Consider the following 23820-nt stretch of genomic DNA (forward strand, 5'->3'; position numbering starts at 1 on the left):
TCCTACAATGCATGGTTTGAATCAATAGAGTCCCAGCGGTTAATTGAAATTAATGTAGGACATTTAATGGAGTATGAATTTTCCGAAATGTCAAACGACAAACCAAGTATGTTTGCTAACATTTCCGACTGTTGTTTCTTCAACTGTCGACCGAACCTAATTGTTTTTTGTGGATATTGGGACGTGACGATATAAAAGTTGTCGGAAGCCTAGAAGTGATATAAAATGCCAATCAAATAACATGGTTTTTGTTACCTTCGAGTGTCATATTTGTAAGGTTATTGGTAATGAGTTTTTTAAATGGATTAATTTCATTGCTGAATATTTATGTGGCTTGATCATACAATGGGTTATCTAGACCTGGGTCCATAAATTATGATCGGATCATATTACAATATTAGAAGACCTATATCAAGATAAAGATCAACAGGGGCCCGGATCCAGGACTTTAAAAAGGAGAGGGTGTGGTCCTGAGGTCCATGCAGCCGACTCCCATGTACAGGGTTCTGGTTTTACACTCACAAAAAATTTAGATCTTAAATGGTGCGATCTTGATACATATGCTGGCATTGGAATAATGTTAGAATTGGGTCTACACCCAATGTTGTGCTAAGAATGACTTTCAGGTTTGTGTGTGTGTGGGGGGGGGGGGGGTGGTGGTGAAAATGTGGTTACCTTTGTCCTGATCATGTTAAGAGCTATCTAGAACGAGGTCCGTTATAGCTATGATCTGATCATCCTAAGAGCTATCTAAAACTTGGTCCGTTGGCTATGATCTGATCATTATAAGAGCTATCATGAACTAGGTCCGTTATAGCTATGATCTGATCATCTAAGAGCTATCTAGAACGAGGTCCATTATAGCTATGATTTGATCATCCTAAGAGCTATTTTGACCTTGGTCCGTTAGCTATGATCTGATCATCTAAGAGCTATCTTGACCTTGGTCCGTTAGCTATGATATGATCATTCTAAGAGCTATCTATATAGAACTAGGTCCGTTATAGCTATGATCTGATCATTCTAAGAGCTATCATTAACTAGGTCCGTTACAGCTATTATCTGATCCTCCTAAGAGCTATCTTGACCTTGGTCCGTTAGCTATGATCTGATTGATCATTCTAAGAGCTATCTAGGACTAGGTCCGTTACAGCTATAATCTGATCATTCTTAGAGCTATCTAGAACTAGGTCCGTAATAGCTATGATCTGATGATTCTAAGAGCTATCATGAACTAGGTCCGTTACAGCTATGATCTGATCATTCTATAGGAGCTATGTAGAATAGTTCCGTCAGTTATAATTTGATACTACAAAGATCTATTTAGAACTAGGTCCGTTCACTAATGCGAATAGGTTCTTAATACCCGACTGATTGCTCATGGTGTGATGTTCAGCATTGTTGTACACGGGGGAAAGTTACAAGAGCTGAAATGAAACACGGCATGAAAACAACGGCAATGACCCAAATGACGTAGCCTTTAAACTTTCTATACGGTTCCTTCATTTTCTGTTTCCGTTATTGTTCACCCTTGGGCCACGCACCTGCGCCTCTCTGCCCGCATCGATCGATCGTCTGCCAAATGTTAGTGCATTGAGCAAGATTCAACGCAAATCACAATAGTTAGTTTGCCACAGGCGGGAAACTAGCAAAAATTTAACAATATTGTTGAAGATGTGAAATGTTCCTCGGCATAATAAAGGGATCTAGACATTTTCTTCATAACATTGCCTTCGCTGAAGAGGAATTCGTCATTGTTACAGTACTATTTCAATCCTCTCTGAGACTTCCTCTACGTCAAAATAGGAAATATGCATGAATTTAAGATGCATGTGTTGTTGTTGTTGTTTACATGTTGTTTTGTTTTTACCTTACTTTTAGTTTTATTACTTTTAGTTGATTGATTGATAGATATATTTAATATATTGTTTTAGAAAATTCGGAAAAAGTAAACGAGTTTTCAGTGCATTGCTGTCGTAGATTCATCCGATGTTTAAGCATTTCCAATGTGTTTCAATGAATAGCAAGCCGTGCGCATCGTATGTAAATCATCGCTATGGAATACTGAACGACCATATCGAGAATGTTAAGTGTGTTAATTATCAGTATTATCCAGTTGAGACCCTTTTCAAATGCTATATAAACACTCTGTTGATACATTTAGGTCACGCTTGAAACCGAACGCCTGCGAATAACCTATAAGAAATGACAACTTGGAGTGAGAAAGCATATTTTAGAAATGCAGTAATCACTTCTAAAATAATATTAATCTCTAAGAAGGGATTTTTTTTTTGGTGTGCTCTAGATAGTACTTTCCGGGTCACGCCTCAACGGACGTGTATTGATAGTATGGAACAGTATAAGAATATCCCGATGTTGTACAATACAACTACGAGCAGCATCTTCCAGGTCACTTCAGTTGGCGGAACTGCTAGTGCATATGCAAATTAGAAAGTTAACGGGTCAACAATTTACCAATGAAAGATATACATACTGCATGGACTCATATCAGAGGTTTGATTTGATAATATTAGCAAAAACGTCAAAGAGAATGTTGACAGATTTTTATATTATGAAGTGATCATAGTCGATCTTCCCAATTCTAATGAGATAGTCCTTTAGTCTGGTTAAATGTTAGGGTGAGTGGGACGAGGGGAGGGAAGAGGAGTGGAGGGGTGGAGAAATATCCATCACTTACATAAAATTTTAACACCAAAAAAAGTATTACTTTCACCTGTCGGTTGGGGATGAACAAAACTTGTAAGTCAATAATAATAATAATAATAACAAAAATAAACTTGGGAAAAAATGATGACAAGATCACTCAAGAACTTTCCAAAGCATTTGGTGCAAAATTAAAGTAACGTGAAGTTTAACATACGTTTGAAATCAAATCTTTGCTAGCGCATGTTCCCTATCCGATCATTCCTTAAAAGTACGTTGGAAAAGCAACTCAATGGTTTTTCAAGTTAAACTGCATGATGTGTTCAGCGGGATATGCAAAAAGCATTTAAAATCTACTCTGGGGACTGTTTCTGCCAATTATCCGTTATTATTAGTCTAGCTGGGGGGGGGGGGGGGGGTAGGTGGTATATTAAGGGAATGCTTGGGTGAGGACGGTGAGAAAGTACTTGACAACAGCTTACTGTTTAAAGTAGCGTGTAATCATTTTAAGACTAGAACATAAAGTACAAACCGCTATAGTAATTCAATATAGATAATACAGAAGTAATAGCCTGGGTTACTCTCCATCAAGGACCTGTGCGTGGTTTTACATTGTTTTAACTAAAATCATTTCTCTGTACCTAATAAGGACTGAGAGTGTGAGGATCTTATGCACTGTACAACTATATGCTCCATTACAATAATGAAAGTCATATTGAGATAGTTTCCGGGTTCGAAACCCGGCCGGGTCATAGTTATGTGGGTTTTTCATCAAAAGAGCAATCTACGGTTTTCCCATCTGAAATGACTTTTTAAATTGAAAATATTCCCAATTTGAGTTAAAAATGTTGAATTGGAAGCCACCCGACGTGTAAGTTGTAAGCCATAAGCCCTTGCGGGTTTCTCCCACATTTGTGGTCGCTTAAGCGTCGTAAAAATAAATGCTTATTATCATTATTTTTTTATCATTATGGCATTACTTCATCGAAGTTACGGTACTCGCTCAATTTACCACATTCGTTCCAGTTTCTCGGTTGCTTTTCTCCTTGTTTTGTTTTGTTTTTCGTTCCATTTTTAATTCGTCATGTTAAACAACATACTGGTAGCATTTCCGGCACCGGTCCCAGCTGGGAGCTCCATATGATAAACTTTGGCCTATTTTAATATTGGCTGTTATATACAGTCCTATAGCAATATCGTTGCCTGCAGACGTAAATGGCACATATTAGGAGACGAAATACGGAGACAAGTTTATAGGCGATTTAGCCTATAGTATAATAGAATTTTTAGTCTAAAATATAAAGAAAATTACAGAGGTACAACTTAATGTCAATCGCGTAAGGGCCGTGGGTGAAGAGTGGCATAGTTTATATATCAAACTAATGTAGGACGATAAATAAAACAAACCTTAGCTTCATGGTTTCTGATCAAGTTTGCTTTGCGTGGGCGGCCATTTTGATTGTGAAGATAACGACTTGTACGAACCTGTTGATTCGGTACTATGTTGTGATTGGTTCAATATGAAGAACGCCGGAAGTACTATTTTGATAAATGAAGAAGGAATACATGTTTAAATTTAGCATATTATATTTTTATACTTATTAAGCGCATATTCATGTATGAGACATTCATTACACCTCACGGGAACAGAATAAAATAGGCCTATAGGCTAGAAGGCAATGTCCTAGTAATAAAAGTGACATTTTGATAGTTTCTATCAACCACAGAAATTGTCTGCATGTTATTATATTTGCGACACTTTTAACCACTTTTCGCATGCACGTGAGTCGAATCAGGTAAGTATACCATTTAGGTTCATGTAAATCTACATAACTAATGTTACATATCCAGCCCTTATATGCTGTTACACATAATGTACAGTCTATTTCATTTTAGTCACATCGTACCTCTAATATCATAAGACATTTTCACCGAAACTAATCACTATAACAGTAGGACGGTCACGTGATAACCTCACACTAGTATGATCAGGGAAGTCCCTGATTGATTGTAAATAATGCCATCACATTACCGCAGATAAAAACATGTATATGCTTTAAATCATTGTCTGATCGATAATAGATACCTCTGAGCAATAATAGTATAGGCTTGATAATCAATTAGTTTAATGACGATTGCTAGGTAATCACTTATTAAAATCGAGGACATGAAACGATAGTGATACACATTTAGAACAACAACAAAGAATTAAAGGAGTATTCCGGTGCTGAAATGTACATAGTTATTCCCTTAAGATGCAGTCTGTTAATATCCTACATAATATAACTCGATGGCATGCTTTTATCAAGTTATAAAGCGAATTTGCGAAATTGACATGTTATGCATGAATGCATCCATCCTGGCAACAGCAGAGCGTATTAACAACATCGTTATGAAAACTGGGCGGAAAATGTCTTTGTTCTTCTTTATTAAATACTTTTCAAAGTACATTTATCGACAACAATATAAAATGTGTCAAAGGGCATACATGTTGCAGCTTGAAGGTCGGTCCGGTAGTTATTAGCCCGCAAAGCATACCTTGCTAAATTTATCTCCTGTTAAAACGGTTTTTTTCTTAATCACATTTTTTTTTTTTTTGGTAGTGTTTCGATCACGGTACTGAAGACGCAAGATAGCCTAAGTATTTTTGGTTATCTGCTCAATTGTTTCATGCGATGATAAATTATGAAATTTGTATAGGCCTTTAGTAATATTAATTCCAGGTAACTATCGCATAAAATGTAACAATAATCTATGAAAAATTAACTTTTAATTATTAAATTTTATTAAATAATAAAAACTGCAAACTCTCTCACGTCTATCCTTGGATGGACGACAATACGAGGTCTCATTGGAACATTTTCAACTTCGTTATAATTTTCATTCTCACTAAAAAATTGAACTTGTCTAGATTGAAGGGTTTTCTCTACTAAAACTTCATTTGCATATATTGATATAAGCTTCATTTCTTTAACGTTCCCTCCCGTAAACCCGTGGACGTTTGTTAGTTTGAGACTTCTGGGCATAAATTGAAAGGTGACTTTATAAAACAATCTGCACCACCATGTTTGCAAGTTATCACTAGAGCTAGGCCTAATTTATGCATTTACTTTAGAGCCATTTTTTTTTTTTTTTGCTTCTTCTGATCGATCAATATCTGTATTTTATAATCATCTGACCGATCAATATCTATGTTTATAATCACATGACAACTTTCACGGCGACTTTATCCTGTCAATTTATAGGATCTAAAGCTTGTAATTTAATGAAAATCTGCTTTGCTTGTATTGTCAGCAATATGGATATTGCATCATCATATGCCAGGGGTCCTTACAACCCCCCCAAAAAAGCCTCAAAATGAGCATTTTTGACAGAGTAAGCACAACTGATGACTCGCTAGACATGTCAATTGTACGTATTGGAGAGATGTCATGTTTTATTCGTCGGCTATACTCATCTCTTTAGTATAGCAGTCATTGTGTAATGCTTTATATTGAAACATTTTTCGATTCGCCCTTTTACACGCGTGACATCACGAACGCTTCACGCTGCATAAATCTCAAAATCTGTTTGTTACTTTTTTATGGCTGAACATTATTTCTGGCCCGGATATGCCACACGCGTTTGTGAGATTGGATGATATGAATTGCATAGCCGTGTGTCACGTTGCCAGATGCAATTTGTCATTAGAAAGAATGTAAATCCCCGGATGTATACCTTGAGGTTATGTCGCTGGATCACTGACCGTGGCAGTATCTCAAATGGGTTTGTCATCTGTTGGAAACAACCGTAATGTCGGATCCTTCATCCCAATTGAAATCTCTGAAAGTGCTCGTTTTTGTTTCTGGGTGTTATTTATTTATGATATCAATCTGTATCATCCTAAAAAATATACTAGAAAGTCATATTTAATGGTCTCTAGTGTTCAACTTTTAACGAGCACTTTACTGACACTTTACTGACACTTTATTGACACTTTGTTGGCACTTTATTAACACTTCCTCAGGCGCAACAGAAAACTGCAAAGCAAAAACATTATGGCCTCAAAACACGGAAACATGTTTAAATTTGGTCAATTACAAATAGTGATGTATCCTACCCAAAGAGTGCTCTGTTCTCCATATGAAGTTTTACATAAGATGGATTAGTTGTGTTATGAAAATTTATAAAATCAATGGATAAACATTATCTTTCGGAATTTTATTTAGAAGCTGACGTCATCATCAAGTTAGCCTTAAAGAAGCATTCCGGAGATTTATGACAACTTAAAGGGCGTGTATCTTGAAAACCGAAACATCATAGAAACATGACTAGCTCTCATATTTTAGATTATATATATATATATACATATATATATACATATACATATATATATATATATATACATATATATATATACATATATATATATATTACAGCATCTTCAATAGTAAAAACGATACATGACCCGAAAGTACTAACATTATATATATATTTCTTACAACGGTGAAACAGATGAATAATGTCCAACTGATCGGTATCGTTTGTTTTTACTCTCATCATAATAAAGCGAGCGTGTAAGTTTATATTCCCAGTTTCATATTTTGATTGAAAGTATAAGAACAAAATTGATACCTTACAATATGTTCAAAACGTATAAGTGTACTGAGTAGAATTTACCTAAAAAGTGTGATAGAATCATAGCTATTGGTGTATCTGATGACCTTTCATGTGAAGATTCCCAAGAGTGATAGAACGGTAAATGTCAATCAATAAAGAAAGAAATGTTCTTAAAACAAAAATAAAACCAAAAGAAAATATTAATCCAACGAGCCACAGGAGGCGCAGCTAGCAGAAAATGAATTTGAAGGAGAGAAAAAAAATATTAGGAAACCAAATACTTTTCTTTAGAGTTTTGTCTTGTTCACGGATCTCCAGGGATCACCTGCTTTTATGACATTTAAAGCTACATACATCGGTTGAAATATGAAGAGATACTTAACTTTACCGACTTCGCTCATGGAAGTATTCCGCCATCTATATTGGTATGACAAAATGAAGGTACAAATATAAGCCTAATTAGTTTATGTGTACATGCCCAAAAATTAGTCTAACATATGAAGGGGGGAAAATGAGATAACCAGAAAATTAAACTAATCTATATATTAGCGTTATTAGGCCTCTATTTCAAACGGCCATTTCCCCTTCTCGATCCACAACTCACCTCCCCTCTCTTATTCATCAGTATAAGAGCTTTCCAAACGTTCCCCCTTCCAAACCCACCAAACACCCCCCCCCCCCGACCCTCCCCCTAACCTCTGTCCCATTCATCAAGGAGCCATATAATTGTAACAGTTTGAACTTGTTAGTAATATGCAGCTTTAATCGAAAATCGACACTCCATCGTTCTTGATTGCCTTGTTACTGCTTGATATGAAAATGCCGTCAGATGTTGTAATGAATGTAAGCAATCAAATACCTTTTATCGAACGTAATAGCGATGGGATATTCCAATTTAATCTTCTCACAAACTGGTATGAGTTTTTACTTTATTTGTGTATGTTTTCTTTTTTTTAACAATTTCGATATCAGATATGAAGCTTAGAGAATGACTTTAGGCACAATATTTATTGTGATATTTTGTAAAAATGGAATCATTGCTATCAGGCTTTGTTTTCATAAAACTGTGTACATTTTAAGAAACGACACTTTAAACAACTGAGAGAGTCATTACTTAAAGTGACTGGATTATATAGTTTAAAATACAGGTCATTAGGTCACGACTACACGACGACGACTACAACACAAAACTCAATGGGACACCGATATATCTTTCTGACCCTCGACGATATGCTTACAGTGTAGCAGAGGAATTATTGTTGCATGTCTTCCGTTAAATGCTCTGCATGTTGTTAATATGTAGTTAAATAGATCAAGAAAACCAGAACAGCTGTAAAAAAAAAAAAAAAAAATCAAGCATTGAAATTTTCATCATTCGTGAACGATTACATATCAAGTCTTAAATTCTGCCCTAAAAGTCAACCCTTAAAGAAAACGTAAACTAGGCGGCATGGGCGGGATTACGGGGGGGGGGCAAGAGGGGGCATTTGCCCCCCCCCCCACTTTTTCCCAAATTTTAGTTCACTTTTTTGTCGTTTTTGCAGACAAATGTGCACAACCCTAATCGAAATTATCCCCCCACAACGGCTCTATCAAATAGGCCTATTTGTTTCGAATCTAAGTCGAATTTGTGTTTAAGATCGTAACATGTAGCATGCAGAATAACTGGAGCTGGAGCTAGCACATGGTTCGCAGAACAGGTTACGAATCCTGGAGCTAACACACTAGCGATTCAATTCTGCATGTGATGAATCCGCGGCATGTGCTACAGTGCTAGCTTCAGGAATTGATTTTCAACGTTGCTGCTCTACTGAATGCGTTGAATAACTAAATCCAGAGAAACGATTTACGAAAGCCAGATTTGCGTATTGGGTATATCAATAATTATACACTGACACATGACACCCCCCCCCCCGTGTCATTCAACAATATGCAATGGCATATGCCGATGTAATTTCTTTACTGCTCGAAATCACCCCTCCTCGACTTCAGTGGCGACGGAACCGGTGGACTTGAGGGGCTTATCCCCCATGAAAAAAGTGGGGGGGGGGTAAAGGTATGTTCAGCCCCAATATTTGCCAAGTGCTCCAAGAAGTGGGGACCGCGGGGAGAATTTCGAAGTGGGTTGCTGAACATATTCTTGATCGGTCCAGATGTACAATATACTAATAATTTTAGGGGGAAAGAACTGTCTAGATGCAGTTTATTGTTACCAGAGGTGTCATTTTTGCTGATCTAGGATTTCCTTTTTGCTTAAATTTCGACGCGCCGTGCCAACTGATGGTGGTGCACCGCCTAAATAGTGACGTATAAGCTTCAGTTGTACATCACCATATAAGTTCTTCTATCCGCCCTCCCTAAATTTACACACGTTCATTAATTGTTTAGATGCAATTTAAAGCCTATATGGGTGTTAATTTTACCGATCTGAGGGTACCTTTCATCGAAAATTTCGACGCTCCTTGCCAACTGATGATGGCGCTCCGCTTAGATAGTGACGTATAACAAAAGTTGTACATCACCATTTGACCATAATTCTACTATCAATCCTCTGCAAATTTTTAAACAATAATTAACTATCTAGATACAAATTGCAGACATGAGATCCATATTTCAAGGAGGGGTACATGCAGCTTAGAGCACTCGGGAAGTGCCATTTCCGGCCATCTGGAGGGTTTGTAAAGCCAAAAAATTTCTTGTACGCTCCGCGCCAACCGATGGTGGCGCTCCGCTTAGATAGTCTTCCTGGCAGGTTTGCCCCCCCCCCCCCACTTTCACAACTCAAATCCCGCCCCTGCTAGGCGGCATTCGTGATATCTTCACAGAGGACTGAAGACAGATATTCCACTTGACATTTTTTGCATGCTAAGTGTATATTCATATTTTATCATTGCGCGCTCGCTGTACCATACAGTTATATTTAATGGCATTCCTCGGCTTCCGAGTGATTTACTAATTCTATATAAGCAATTGCTAAAGCAATAACAAATTCACGTTCTCCGTTTAGACATGTCCAATAGACAGAATGGAAAAGAACTTTATCGTTGCTTTTCTAAAACCGCATATATTGCGGTTGCAGCAACCATACCCACTCTCTCTGTTATCTACCGTAAGTTTGTCGCCTTTTTACCCCGTTGGTTTGTTAACGATTCATTTTTGTTTGAACACCTGAGACAGAAATAAACCACGGATGTTTGTCTGTGACTGTCCAGAGTTCAGGTTACACCTAATCAACAACATGCACCCTGCATCTGTTATTGTTCTCTTTGCAAGAAAGTTATTTACAGTGAAAACCTGACTGGAATTACTTTCTTCATAAGATGAACCTATTTTAGAACCACTCACACCTTTATATATAGAACGGGATGGTCTGCCCTACAGGAGATTTAAATGTACTTTAATTTTATTGAAGAGGTCGCGCGCGCGGGAGTATATGATGAATCAAGTAAAAGCTCTTGAGTCAGTAGTTTTGTCTTTTCGTTAAAAAGATACTTATAAAGTACTGCAGTAAATACATGTTAGGATACGAGGTATAGGCCTGACTATAACTAATATCAGTAGGAAGTTAATCTGGATGTTGTGATGTCATACATGCATCATCCCTCAGTATATATCCTCCAATAGAGTAATGTGATAATGATGCTGGAAAAACAAAACAGGAAATGACCAGCAAGTGTGGGCGGAGCGATAAATAGGCTGCGTGTGTATATATACATACATACATATACATATATATATACATGTTAGGATACGGGGTGTAGGCCTAACTATAACTAATATATATATATACGTCTTTTGTATCGTTTTTTGCGGAAACAACATCTCCTATTAAAATGCAGTGAAGGATAGTAAAGTGTAAATTATATATTAATAGTAGGAGCAAAATGGTCCTCATTCATCACAACTTAGTGTAAATTCGTTCCCTTCAATTTTTCGTTGAGAAATACAGAGGGAGCTGGAGAGATTTGAGATCAAGATTAACATATAATCGATACAATGACTGCGTAAGGTTGGCTAAAAGAGAGGAATCTATTCGTATTTGCGCTTGAGTACCCATTAAAAATCCCTATCCAAGTATTTACAGTCGTTCATTCAATAACCGTTTGTCCTTCTTTTAATAATTAAACTTAGAAGTTAAAAATAACGAAATAATAAGACAATAAACAATTCCAAAGGATTGTGCGTCTAGACTGACCTTATAACAACTTCACTTTAAATAAAAAAAAAATAGAAAATATTTAAAAAAAACTATTTTTTTCTTTTTCTTTCGTTCTTGATCTTGTTCTTCGTTCTACATGACGTTATGATATTCAGAACACGAGTTTCTATTTATTCATTTTATTTTTTTTTTGGAAAACCGTTCCAGGCTGCATGTCAGGAAACAAGAGTTTCCCCTGTTATGTTTACCAAGGCCGACAGGAAACAGTTACGACTTAGCTCTTCGTAACTTAGCGAAGGATAAAATTTATTTTAATTTAATACGAGAGACAAGAGGAATAGTGACCGCTGTAGTCAAACGGCTGATCTTTTTCTGAAGCGCACAGTCGACTTATATACCGGTGAAGGCACTACGTGGAGGCCACCATCGGTAAAAACCCTGTTTTATAAACAAATAAAACAGAAACCTTTACCGGGGGGATGAAATGTGACGCCTCAAGGAGACATGTAAACAGAATTAGAATCTAATTCTAATTTGTATGATAAGTATTTTCAATGAATTTGACTTTGAACAAAGTCTTGTTTGTTTATTTTGCCAATTTTATAGGATACATTTATTTCCTATTTTGTACAGAGAACCTTTGGAGAAATCTGTTTATTTGATGGTGCGAACATATAAAAAGAGACCCATCCCGAAAAATAATAATGATAACAAAGTTTCGCTAGTACCGTACATGTTTTCTCTACTTCGGGTCATACTCGAGTATCGGTAATGGATTTGAAACAGATTAAGTATATATGTTGGGTCGATAGTCGAATAACTCCTGCAAACTTTCACACTTTCACCCAGAATAATATAGAGACGTTCTAAGTGAACAGACCACTTCACTTTTCATCAGTTTATCCAAGCCAGAGATCTACAATTTCATCTCCGTGGTCATAAATTGCGTTCAACCCCCTCATTTGCAATTCCAAATTTTTAAATTAGCGTACATGTGATACTTCGGCTTGGTACAGAGTTACAAAGGTGAAGGTTTGCTGTTTGCATGTTAGTTATATCTTTTGCTGAAACTACCTTCCCACAAATCTTGAAGTCTACTCGTCCTTTGTGACCAATGTGATCATCATGTTAGAAATACACGCCACTACTATATACTTAGCGGTAATCGCGTATATACGGAATAATTTAATTGGCGATAATAGAGTTCTTAGTTAACTAACCGTTAATTAACGAGTAAACTGGATGACCAGAATGCATTGCGAAGTTCCCAACATAGCAAACATCTGATACAAAAATATTATATCAAATTTGAAGCTTATAGTTGTATTGCTTGAATCTTTGTATCTTGCACAAAAATTTCTTTTAAATATACTTTAAAAAATAGTTGTGTGCATGTGTGTCTTCTTTAATCTGATTATATGAGATTGCAAAACTTGCAAACATACAATATAAATGTTATTATTTCATAAGCAAACTTGACGTTAATTCCGAGTTAAATCTTTCCACATACGATTTTATTGGGCGTGGGGGTGGGGTGGAGGACTTAAGTAGCCAAGATCATGTTTGAATTCATAACTTCACAAGTTCTTTGGAGTCCACAGCCTCGTCAGACTGCATAAACTCTAATGCTGAATACAGTGATTATAATATAAGCCGTTGGCGTTTAACGAATCTTGCAAAGGGGGTGAAAAAGACAAATAGCTTCAGTACCAGGACTAACACAACCCTAAATCGACATAATCCATAGTCGTTGCTACTACTAACAGTAGCCCTCATTTCCATTTCTGTGAACTTGTATTTCAAAAAAACCTTCCACGAAACTTCGTCGATATGTAAAACGACTATACAGGTATAAAAATTTAAAAGGCGAAAACCACAGTGCTGAAGTTTTCAAGTAGGCTACACGATTGATAAAAGCTTGGAATTTCTTCCTGGTCATAAATTGCGAAATGATCAATGTATATCTCGGACGGCTAAATGGCTCACCATAGCAATCCAGGGATACCAGGAAGAGATTCCACAGCTACCGAGGGTACTGTTAATAATCACGCCGCACAGTCGGGCACAATTTATGTGTCATATGGTGCCAATCAGGGCAGCTATATAGAACTAAAAAAGTTAGGTAGCCTATACTGCGTGCTTTCAAGGTTATCTTATAAATCAGTTTATTTCTTTTTAATGTAGACGATTTCTATCTAAGCTTAATGCCAATTAAGTAATCCTGCGAGCGATATTTAATTGTCTTAAACAATATTAAGTGCTTTCAAAAGGATGGCAAATATGTGAGCTGTGTTAATCCTTCACTGAGCGTCATTACATATACTTGGCGACTGACTACCAAGCAAAGTGTTTAATATTCCCTTTCCAAAGATGGCCGATGTCCTCCAGTAACTGCACCCACAACCAACACCCCCTCGCCCACCCTTCATCGAAAACTACTTGATATGCCACTGTTGAGAAACATTGATTGGCAACTCCCGTTTATAATTATACTAGAAGTTGCATATGAGTTGGGTTGTAACTTCTATTATATCCTTCACAGGACATGTAATATTTACTGATAATCGGATACGTTTACAGTCTGAGAGTTATATTTACAGTCTAATTCAATACAGGAAAATCTTGTGTGTACTTAATTTATAGTTAATGATCGCATATAGCACCACTAGAGTTGGCAAAAATGTAACTATTTGTTATTGTTTACCTTACTCGTAAACTATGATCAGAAAAACCAAAAGGGGAAACCACTTTTATAGAACATTATTTCCTTCTGGTATATAGCGCTATGACATCACACATTGTAAAACAATCCATCTCAAAATCTGAACTTCATTAAAACATCATTTTCCGTATATTTGTTGTTCATATAAAGCGTAAATCTCTCTTCATTAAAGTACCAACCGAACGAGTGACCTCTCCTTTCATACTAATGTTCACACCCTGTTGCATTTGCAGCCCCCTTTATGTGGCACGGCCCTACCCCTACCACCGTGCATGGAAGCTCACCGAATGTACCGCTCACCCTATACCTACACTGGCCCCTTCCCACGTCAAGATGCAAGTGAAAACAGCTACTGAATAAAGTTTGTTAATGTTAGCAATAAACCTTCAACTTTGTTATCAATTGCGGGAAAAAGACCATAAACTAAGTCTCGTTGTTCCACTTGGCATTTTCACGATTCTCGAGCATCGCTTAATTTGATGCATTTCCTTGACATTTTGTCATGTGGGGGGGGGGGGGGCAGGTGGCCATACTCACTATACCGAAGGCGACGCGTTATTCGAGTATTAAGCGAAGTATTGGAAAGACGGTTTATATCTATATAGACAAGTGATGACAACATGTGAAAACAACGGCTGTGTATGCTTCATACGTCCAGTTTATTTCAAATTATCGTTACCATGGCAAACACTGCACAATGTTAAACTTATTATTTTTTAATATAAACATGCTATACATTGCTAGTTGAAAATTCCATCTTGACACCTTAGTCGAGATCTGAAGAAATGACATGTAATCTATTTTTGACTGAGTAAACCCAATTTCACTCCAGGAAACCGAGCACAGTTTGCTGGTCTGAGATATAACAGTAGATGTTCTTCAAAGATTGACCTAGGCTGCTATAATTATTTATTTCGATTTGTCTATGAAACCTGTAACATTTGGAACGTTTGCATCTTCTTTTTTCAGCGGCCAATCTTCTCTGTATATAGAATATCATTTAAATGTAAGTTCTTTATAGAAATATTACTGTCCTCTGTGGATAAACTATTTAAATATTATGATAATAAAAACAACTACAATACAGTTCAAGTGTAATTTAAAAATGGAAGCATTATTTAATTTATTTATGAATAATATTATATTATAGAGTGTCTGAATGACAAGAGAGGCAATCTTATTTTGGATAAACTCCATCGGTTCACTTGGTAAAAAAACAGGAAATTTAGGAGAAATTAAATGCTAGAAACGACTGAAAAGCTAAGACTACAACAATCAGTAGAGATCGGCCATGGCAAACATATCAGTTTGAACTGAAGTAAAATGGTTCGTCTAAAGATAATGTTGACCACGTTTTTAAGGTTTGCAAATGCTGGATTTGGCGGATTTATTAACCAAGATTAGGGAGGACTTTTGTCCGCTTCGGTTTTCTGTTTTGACTCGGGAAAAAAAAAGTCAGGTGTTATATACGACTAGAAGGGTAATCTTGGCTAAGATAAATAAACAACACGACAGTTCACCAGCCTGAAACTCTAACGCCTATGAGGCACGTAAGGGTATAGATATCGAAAAGAAAGAAGGGGGAAAAAAGAATAAAAAGTTGTTAACATGATAATAACTTACGGTCTAATGCAAGAGGGCTTTTCAGAGGAATGTGGTGGGAAATGTCAACAATCAATGTTGTCTCTCATTCGACAAAATATCCTGAAAAACAAGAAGAAAGAGATTGTTTTTCAACAAATGTAATGTTGGTAATGTGGAAGGGCTATGCAAAAATGATTATTATTATTCCTGTCTTCGATTTTTTTTTTTTTTTTACTTTTAAGCGGTTAGAATGTAAAGTACGTATAGGGGCCACAAACCCCATTGCAACTAGAATCTTTTTAGCTTTTTTTCACAAAAATCTTTGCGAAGAAGAACATCTCCCCAGAACGGTTAAGTAAAATTGTGTTCCATTTGGAAAATATTCTTCTTTGAAAATCTGCATGTCTGCATGGGAGATATCAGTTTGTCAATTTTTGATTTCATATTGCCACTAGAGTCTGAAACCATGTACTCTATTATTTGCTTCTCCTTTCATATTTCAAGGTAGAATTTAACAATTCAACCAATGTCTTACACTAAGTTAAGTAGGTATAAGTACATAACCAACCGAAGTTGGTTTACAATTTTGCTAAAAACCAAGTGAAATTACTGATGAAAATTTCGACCATTTCATCACTTTTTGGGATATTAAATTAGTTAAAAGGTCGTAAATGAACAAGTTGCTTTCTGGGTTGAAAGGTTATCCAAATTTGATTGGATACATGTGTTGATTAAACTGTTGAGTAAAAGTATTTGCCCAACTTTCATATTTTGCCTGTATGTATCATTTCATTCTACTTCTAGCTACAACAAACGAATTTACCAAAATTGGTGGCGCTCGTTTCTATTGCCAATAGTTTTGTTATTTCTCAACTATAATGCTCCTGGTCATATCTGTCTTCATGAAAGATTCGCAATTTAGTTAAATGATAATTAGTAGTTGAATTAAAGCTAAAATAGCATTTGATACAGCGGGGGACTTGTCTTAACCGCATGTATCTCGATTTATCCACTCCGACTTAATAGCAGTATTTTAACAACTGGACAAACCATACAGGTTTTTAAGCCAATATGCGAGACAAACTCTCATTACCATTTTCACTTCTTCTTCTTTTCCTAACAGTTTCCTTTGTAACTGCTTCTCCAGTTTTCATATTCTCCAAGATGGGCACGCATTCATTCTACATTGACGTTCACCTTTGCGTGGAAGACTGGCCCGCATATCAGACCTTATTTCCAGCTTACGCCCTCTATTGCTTCATAATGATGTATTTACTGCCACTAGCGGTTATATCTCTATGCTATCTAGGTGTGCTCATCAAGGTGTGGGATCAAGTTATGCCAGGTACGTCCTTAGCTCAGGCTAATGTTCTGTAAGGTGGCATTCTCAAATTAGCGTCGATATCATTCCGCTAGAGTGTGCTACAATCAGGGAAAATGCCGAAAGGCAATAGGTGAAATCCTTTTTTGGATATCTTATCAAACGTTATATGTTTCTTTTGGGGGGAGGGGGGTGGGGTTGTCGATGTGAAAGAGCAGCGTAAAAAAAATTGTTTATAGTCAGTAAAGAGGCTTTCAAGAAAAATGCCCCAAAAAAATAATAGGGGAAACTGAACCTTTTTCGAAAATCTGATCAAACTGTACCGGATTGCTTTGGTGTTTTATGTAAGTTAAACAAATGGAAGTACATGATTGTGGTGCTTAGATTGGGTCGAATTAGGCAATTTTATCCCATTTTAAATCTTCAGAGAGCAGCGTAAGGAAATTGTTTACTGGTGAGTAAAGAGACTTGTTAACAATAAAGTTAAAAAATTATACATGGTTTAAATTCAAATATCTTGAAACTGCCAAGAAACACCAACGTGATAGCTATCAAGTGAGAAGTACGATAGAACTGCTACAATGAACTAGAGCCTTATTTAAAGTATGGCACCTCAAGTGCGGGGACCTAATTATGTTGACTATTCTTTAAATAAGAAAAGTTACTTTGATTTTATCTAAGAGCGGAAGGAATCGTGGTTACATTTTGAGAGTCACGTTAAGGAGCATACAAAACAATCTCTGTTTTTTTTGGGGGGGGGGGGGGTGGGGGATTATCGAAAACGAACATAAACACTTCATCTTAATGACTGAAATCTTAAAAATAGTCTTTTCTTTTCAAATAAGAGCTTTGGGGGAACCATTAAGAACAGACTGACATAGTGTAGGCCTAGATAGTAAACAAATGCAGAACATTTTAAATGCTATATCTAATCAAGTAAACATATATAAATTTACGCTTCCTTTTTCAGGATTAGATGGCGCTCATCTACAATATCGTGCAAAAGAAGTACGACAAAGACGTCACGTGACGTGGATGGTTTTAGCAGTAGTGATGACGTTTGCCTTTTGCTGGTTGCCGCTGTACATCTGTAATATTTGGCAAAGATTTAGTCGAGAAAACTTCCCCGAAACTGTGCCTATGTACATCTTCAAGTTATTCGGAATTATCCTCGTTTACACCAATTCGTGTGTGAATCCATTCATCTATTCCTTCATGGGGGAGAATTTCCGAAGATATTTCAGGAGAGCGTGTCCTTTTTTATGCAAGGAGAAAAACCATAGGTTTCAGGTTGCGGGTAGTAGAAGGACGGGCACTACAGTGATTGATGAGCAACCAATGGTTGATATGAGAGTAGGGTCGACGTTAAGTGATACTGATCAAAAAGTGAGCGTTTCGTTTGACGAGTTGTCGAAGAGCGCCACTAAATAAGCGATGATGGTGATTACAACATACCTTACGAAGAGATCTACTGAAAAGAAATAAAAATTAATAACGGTTGGTCATCACATTGAATGATGACGCTGATACAGATTATCATAGAAATTAAACACCGTCTTTTTAGCCTGTTGTATAAGTCTTTCGCATAACCAACTGTTCTTTGCATAGAGATGGAGAGCGTCCTCTAATATTACGGATTAACGACGCGCCTCTATCGATGTTTCGTCTATGTACATCGACAATGGAACATAATGTGCAGTCATCGATCATTCATGGATTGGCGCAGGAAGGTTACCAACATCATTAAGTCGGACGGGGGGAAAAAACCTGCACTTTGTTTTCTCACTAATAACCGATGACCGTAGAAACACCACGGTAACATATACGTGTTTATTAGTTCGAGGTTGTTTTTGGACCGTCGGGCGATCATGGTTGGGATGGACGACGGCGAGATTTGTTCCCTCCCTATTATGAATAAGTCGTTGTTTGATATGTTGCTCGAATCTTGTAACAGTAACACAGCAAGAAGCAGAGGGCGCATCCACCTTCTTATCGGGTGACGGGGAGAGGGGAGTAAGATGCCCATGGATGGGGTTTAAGGGTGTTCCTTTTTGCTATTTGTAGTACCTTAGCAGTGCATGGCTAAATTACTGCGCAGAGGGAATTATGTGATTTCATGATTACATGTCAATTAATCATCTAGTGAATACGTATGTTCGCCGTTGCTACATTAGAGATTATTGATGATGTTCAGCAAACACAAATCAAAAGCATCAATTCATCCTTCCATGACACAAACACCATAGTTTAAACCAGTGGGTTAGGCGTTGGCGTAACAGAACTCTCCGCCAAATTAGACTGTTTCCCACATATGTAGCAAAAAAATTGGCTCCATCTAGTCCTACTTTCCACGAACAGCCATTCCCACCCATCCTCCACCCATTACTTCCTGTCCAGCTGATTAGTAACTGCCTACTTAATGACTTGCCGTTCTCTAAGAATTGGTCAGCTATCGATCATGTTAATATCAGACGACTATCGACAGTGTTCATATTACTTTACTTTTATATCATTATTTATTTTTGTTTTTGTATGTGGTCGGTCTGATGGTGTTAGTGTAATTCTTCCATGGTCTGACCAAACGTGGTTGCGATCTATGGTGATGTGTATGTTAGTAAGAGATCGCCTATACTGTCACTGTTTCTCAATATGCAAATCCCTCTCCGAGAACCTCAGAATAATCCCCTCCTCCCTCCTCCTTCCTCCTCCCTCCTCCTTCCTCCTCCCTCCTCCTTCCTCCTCCCTCCTCCCTCCTCCCTCTTCCCTCTTCCCTCCTCCCTCCTCCCCCCTAGCTTATAATAAAGCACTGTTTATTCAGGTGTAGGCCTAATATATATATATATATATATTGACGATAGGAGCATGAGTAGTCGCAGCTACACTTTTACATAATACTGTTCAAATGATGACGTTAAGTAAGGTACATGCTATAATTATGATATTCAATACAGTATAAAAGTTTATTTATTTATAGTGTCGTGAAATATACTTTCAATAGCAATTTGCCATCTTTTTTCTTCATGTTTTTCTTCTGTCCTGAGGGACAGATGAGACCTGAGACTTTCTTTCACTACGTTGTTGAATTTCTTCTGCCCCTCTTGTACTAGTTCGCTACCCATTGTGACATAAGCCCATCTGTATCTCAATTCTGTTTTGAAAAAGTTCAACACAAACCCACACAAAAAAAATGCAAAAATTATGAAAAATATCGTTCATTTCTCTTTTCATTTCTTCATATATTTTATTCACACTGGTACAGAATACTTATATTATTCACGTTCTAAAGAAGAGTTTTTGCTCTTGGTTAATTGCAATATATATATTGTAATAAATTAGCAACGGCGAAATGAGGTTATTTAAATTCTGACGTGAACATTGCACAATCATATTTTTTGAGTTTCAAATGGAATGAGACATTTTGAAAAATAGAAAGCAGTACAAAAACCAAAAAAAAAAAACGGGAAATCTAAATTCTACCACAATCTGGATATTTTTTTGAAAAAGAACCTATTTATAGATATTAAAGTTAAATGCAATTAACTGTTAAGCTATATTTACTAAAATTTGATGTAAAAATTATTTTAAGTTACGAATACGTCTTGCTACTGAGCTCTGAATAAATTTACTCAATACCTTCGGGTAGATAACTCTACCTTGGTTTTTTTTCTGTCTGTGTATGTTTTTTCTGGCATCAATTTATTTTCATTTGTTCTTCAACTTTCACAATGTGTTATTCCGAGAGATATACCCTGCTACTAAATCTTTCCTTCTATAACGAAAGTGATTGACAGAGATCGTTGTCAAGAACAACACCTACAAACCTACTCAGAAAAAAAAACTTGCTCTGTTTTGTAGTATAAAAAGTCATGTCTGGGGGCTGTCATTTGGTGAATATGTGTTGTCATAATGCCAATAGGATATGTGTTGTCATAATATGAAACCTTGTACGTTCTTTAAATCGCCAAGCAGAATCAAGATCTGTTTTTACAAGATCGTATTCGACACATTTTTAATTTAAAAAAAATATATTAATATGGTGCTTCGTGCACTGTAAACATTTTGAACCATTTGAAAGTTTTGAAACGTTTCGGACAATTATTTAATCATATTTTCTCTACCAATTTCACAAACGTGCTGTAAATTTTATATGTGTGGGGGGGATGAGAATTATCGAAAAATAAGTCTGATTCGCATGATTATTTAATTTAATCCCTTAAATGTTAAAATTCAGATCTAAATTTAGTTGTTTCAATAAGAACTCTTCGTTCTGATTAATGAAGATACACTTACATAGACGATGATGGAATGTAAACCGTGGAATTCGAAGAATGTCGTTCGTAAACTTTAAAAGTACTTTTGTTCTATATTTGGGAAACATTTGATATACAGTGTAGTTCTCAGAACCTTTGAACTTGAATGTTCTGAAAAGCTTACATCAAAATTACCCTAAAATGTTGTAAAACCTCGAGGCTATGTTTTGTTGCAATTATGTAGTCTAACCTACGTGCACAAAGTTATTCAGTTTGTATATGTAACGTTTTTAAGTCCATCTATATCTGACAATATTGGAAATGTTTCAAGTGAGAATGACAAGCACTGACAGGAATACTAATTGGCCTGGGAGTGCAACGGGAATTAATAGAGGGCGTAACTCTGTAAATGTTCGCACAGCCGTACATCTAATCTCTGAATGTTCATATCCTGGAGATGTTGTAATTAAGAAGAGGGCGCGATTCTTGAATCAATCTACCATGATCTGTCTCACCATGAATACGACCGTTCGCAATGGTCTTCTTAACTACATTCCTGCTATGGGAACAACTCTTAAATAACAAGCCTACATGCCAAATGAACCGTCCCGCAGAAATACAATATAATTTGTAACAGATATATACCGAGTTTTCAACCCTTAGCAAATGGAATGTCTGTAGAATAGTAAACTTTAACGTTAATGTACTATATAATAATCCCTTATATACAACTACAATGGTTACTTCTCATTCGGTAAGACCCGCTTGAGAATGATAATTGCAATTTATACAGGCTGCCCTCTATTCCGACTTGTTGCTAACGTGGCAGAGAGATTGCATACATCATCCGGCTTATTTATAACATTCTGACGACAGGTTTAATATTCTTTAATCCTTCAATTAATTGGGAATAACAATAAACTTGACTAAGCAACCGGTTGTCGCCCTAGACCCTTTCTTGCGGAATGCATACCGATTACTAAGCATTAACTTGTAGTTGCAAAAACTTGGTCTACTAATACTAGTTTAGTCAGTATTGCGAAGTTCGGCATACTGCGAAGTTCGGACACCCTAAGAAATACACGATTTCACCATGAAAACCTACAGGAAGAGCCAAATTTCACCAAAAAGTACGAAGCTACAGTTATTTTCTCTCCAAAATGACCCGTGTGCAAGAAATTACTTACATATTTGTCAAAAAAATGACGAAGATCTATGAAGTCTGTTATAATTACTGAAAGAGCAACTGCGCCACCAATTTTATCACCAGCGCCACACGGTGGGTTGCGTGTCCGAACTTCGCAATACTCTAGCAAAGAAATACCAGTTCCACAATCACGAAGAATCGTCTTGGAAAACAACGTGTAAACAGTTTGCAGGAAAGAAAGTTTGGCCGTGTATCGTACTATAACACAATTCTCCCACCATATGAAGTATATTTTCTGGTGATTTAGACCAGAAGATTTAGTTTTGGGGTGTTTTAAGTCTTAAGTGTCCGAACTTCGAAGTCACCATGCTACTAGACTAATTTAAATTTCATTTAACCCTTCCAGTTACATGGGTCAGATATTAAGGGCATGAGTATTCATAAAAATTAATCGTGGAGTTGAGGGGCATATCTGTATTACAGCCCTTCAAATGACAGAAAGGTGAAAAATGGGGGATTCCAAAATTTTCAAGTAATGATTTTTTGGGCTAAATATGCAAATTTTGTCGCCATTTTCACTTTTTATGGATGGTATCCTCAATACAGTAAAATCATAATTTTGTAAATTATCTTATAATGGTTTGACAATGATCCTTCCAAACTTGGTAAATTTATCAAAGAGTTATGATGCTTTATTGATCCCCGCCTGTAAGCAATAGTTTAACTGGAATGTAAGGAATAGTAGGCTAGGTCTAACGTTAGGCTACAGACTCAACTAACTTCACTCACCTTGAGGCTTGTCTCAACTCTTTTCCTACCAGAACTGGCTCTAAAAACTTCAACAATGTATCAGATGATAGTCTGTGCTTGTTTCAACCTCATATTATGCTCCAAGCAGCCATGCACAAATGTCATGGCTAGACTTGGAAGTTTGTTGGATGCCACATTTTGTTTGTGCTATATAATGTATGCAGAAGACACCATGTGTTTTGATTAGTTTTCAATTACGAGGGCGGTATGCATGAATTACAAATAACTTTTCCAGTGGGAGAACTCCTTTGGTACGCCGTAACTCCAAGAATACCAAATAAAGAAGGTCTTTTTTATTTCTATTGAGACATTTTGTAGGGAAAAATTGGATATAATTTCAGGTAAAATGAACTTATTTTGGTAAATTTTGGCAAAATACTTTACTCTATGGTTCCATTGTTTTGAAATATGTTTTTACACGTTTTAGCTATTTAAAGACGCACATGTTGATAGAAGTACTTTTTGTTGGACGTTACGGATTTTTGTGAAAAAAAAGTTTGACTCATTTTGCCCATTGTTGGCAGTTTTGGAATGTAAACAAACTCTTTACATGAAATTAGACAA

At 36.6% G+C, this 23820-nt stretch overlaps 1 protein-coding gene across 2 annotated transcripts in view; it reads left to right on the forward strand.

The window, feature by feature from the left end:
* LOC139958808 (G-protein coupled receptor 54-like) overlaps positions 1-23242 on the forward strand; it is a 72600-nt gene extending 49358 nt beyond the window's left edge. For both annotated transcript variants that reach the window (XM_071956161.1, XM_071956162.1), the window contains exons 4-5: positions 16852-17073; positions 18020-23242. In XM_071956161.1, coding sequence (XP_071812262.1) covers positions 16852-17073; positions 18020-18480 — 683 coding nt within the window. In that variant the 3' untranslated portion in view covers positions 18481-23242. The remainder of the gene's footprint in view (positions 1-16851; positions 17074-18019) is intronic.
* Positions 23243-23820: the final 578 nt, after the last annotated feature.

The sequence above is a fragment of the Apostichopus japonicus genome, chromosome 18 (genome assembly GCF_037975245.1).
Source record: "Apostichopus japonicus isolate 1M-3 chromosome 18, ASM3797524v1, whole genome shotgun sequence".
Classification (NCBI taxonomy): domain Eukaryota; kingdom Metazoa; phylum Echinodermata; class Holothuroidea; order Aspidochirotida; family Stichopodidae; genus Apostichopus; species Apostichopus japonicus.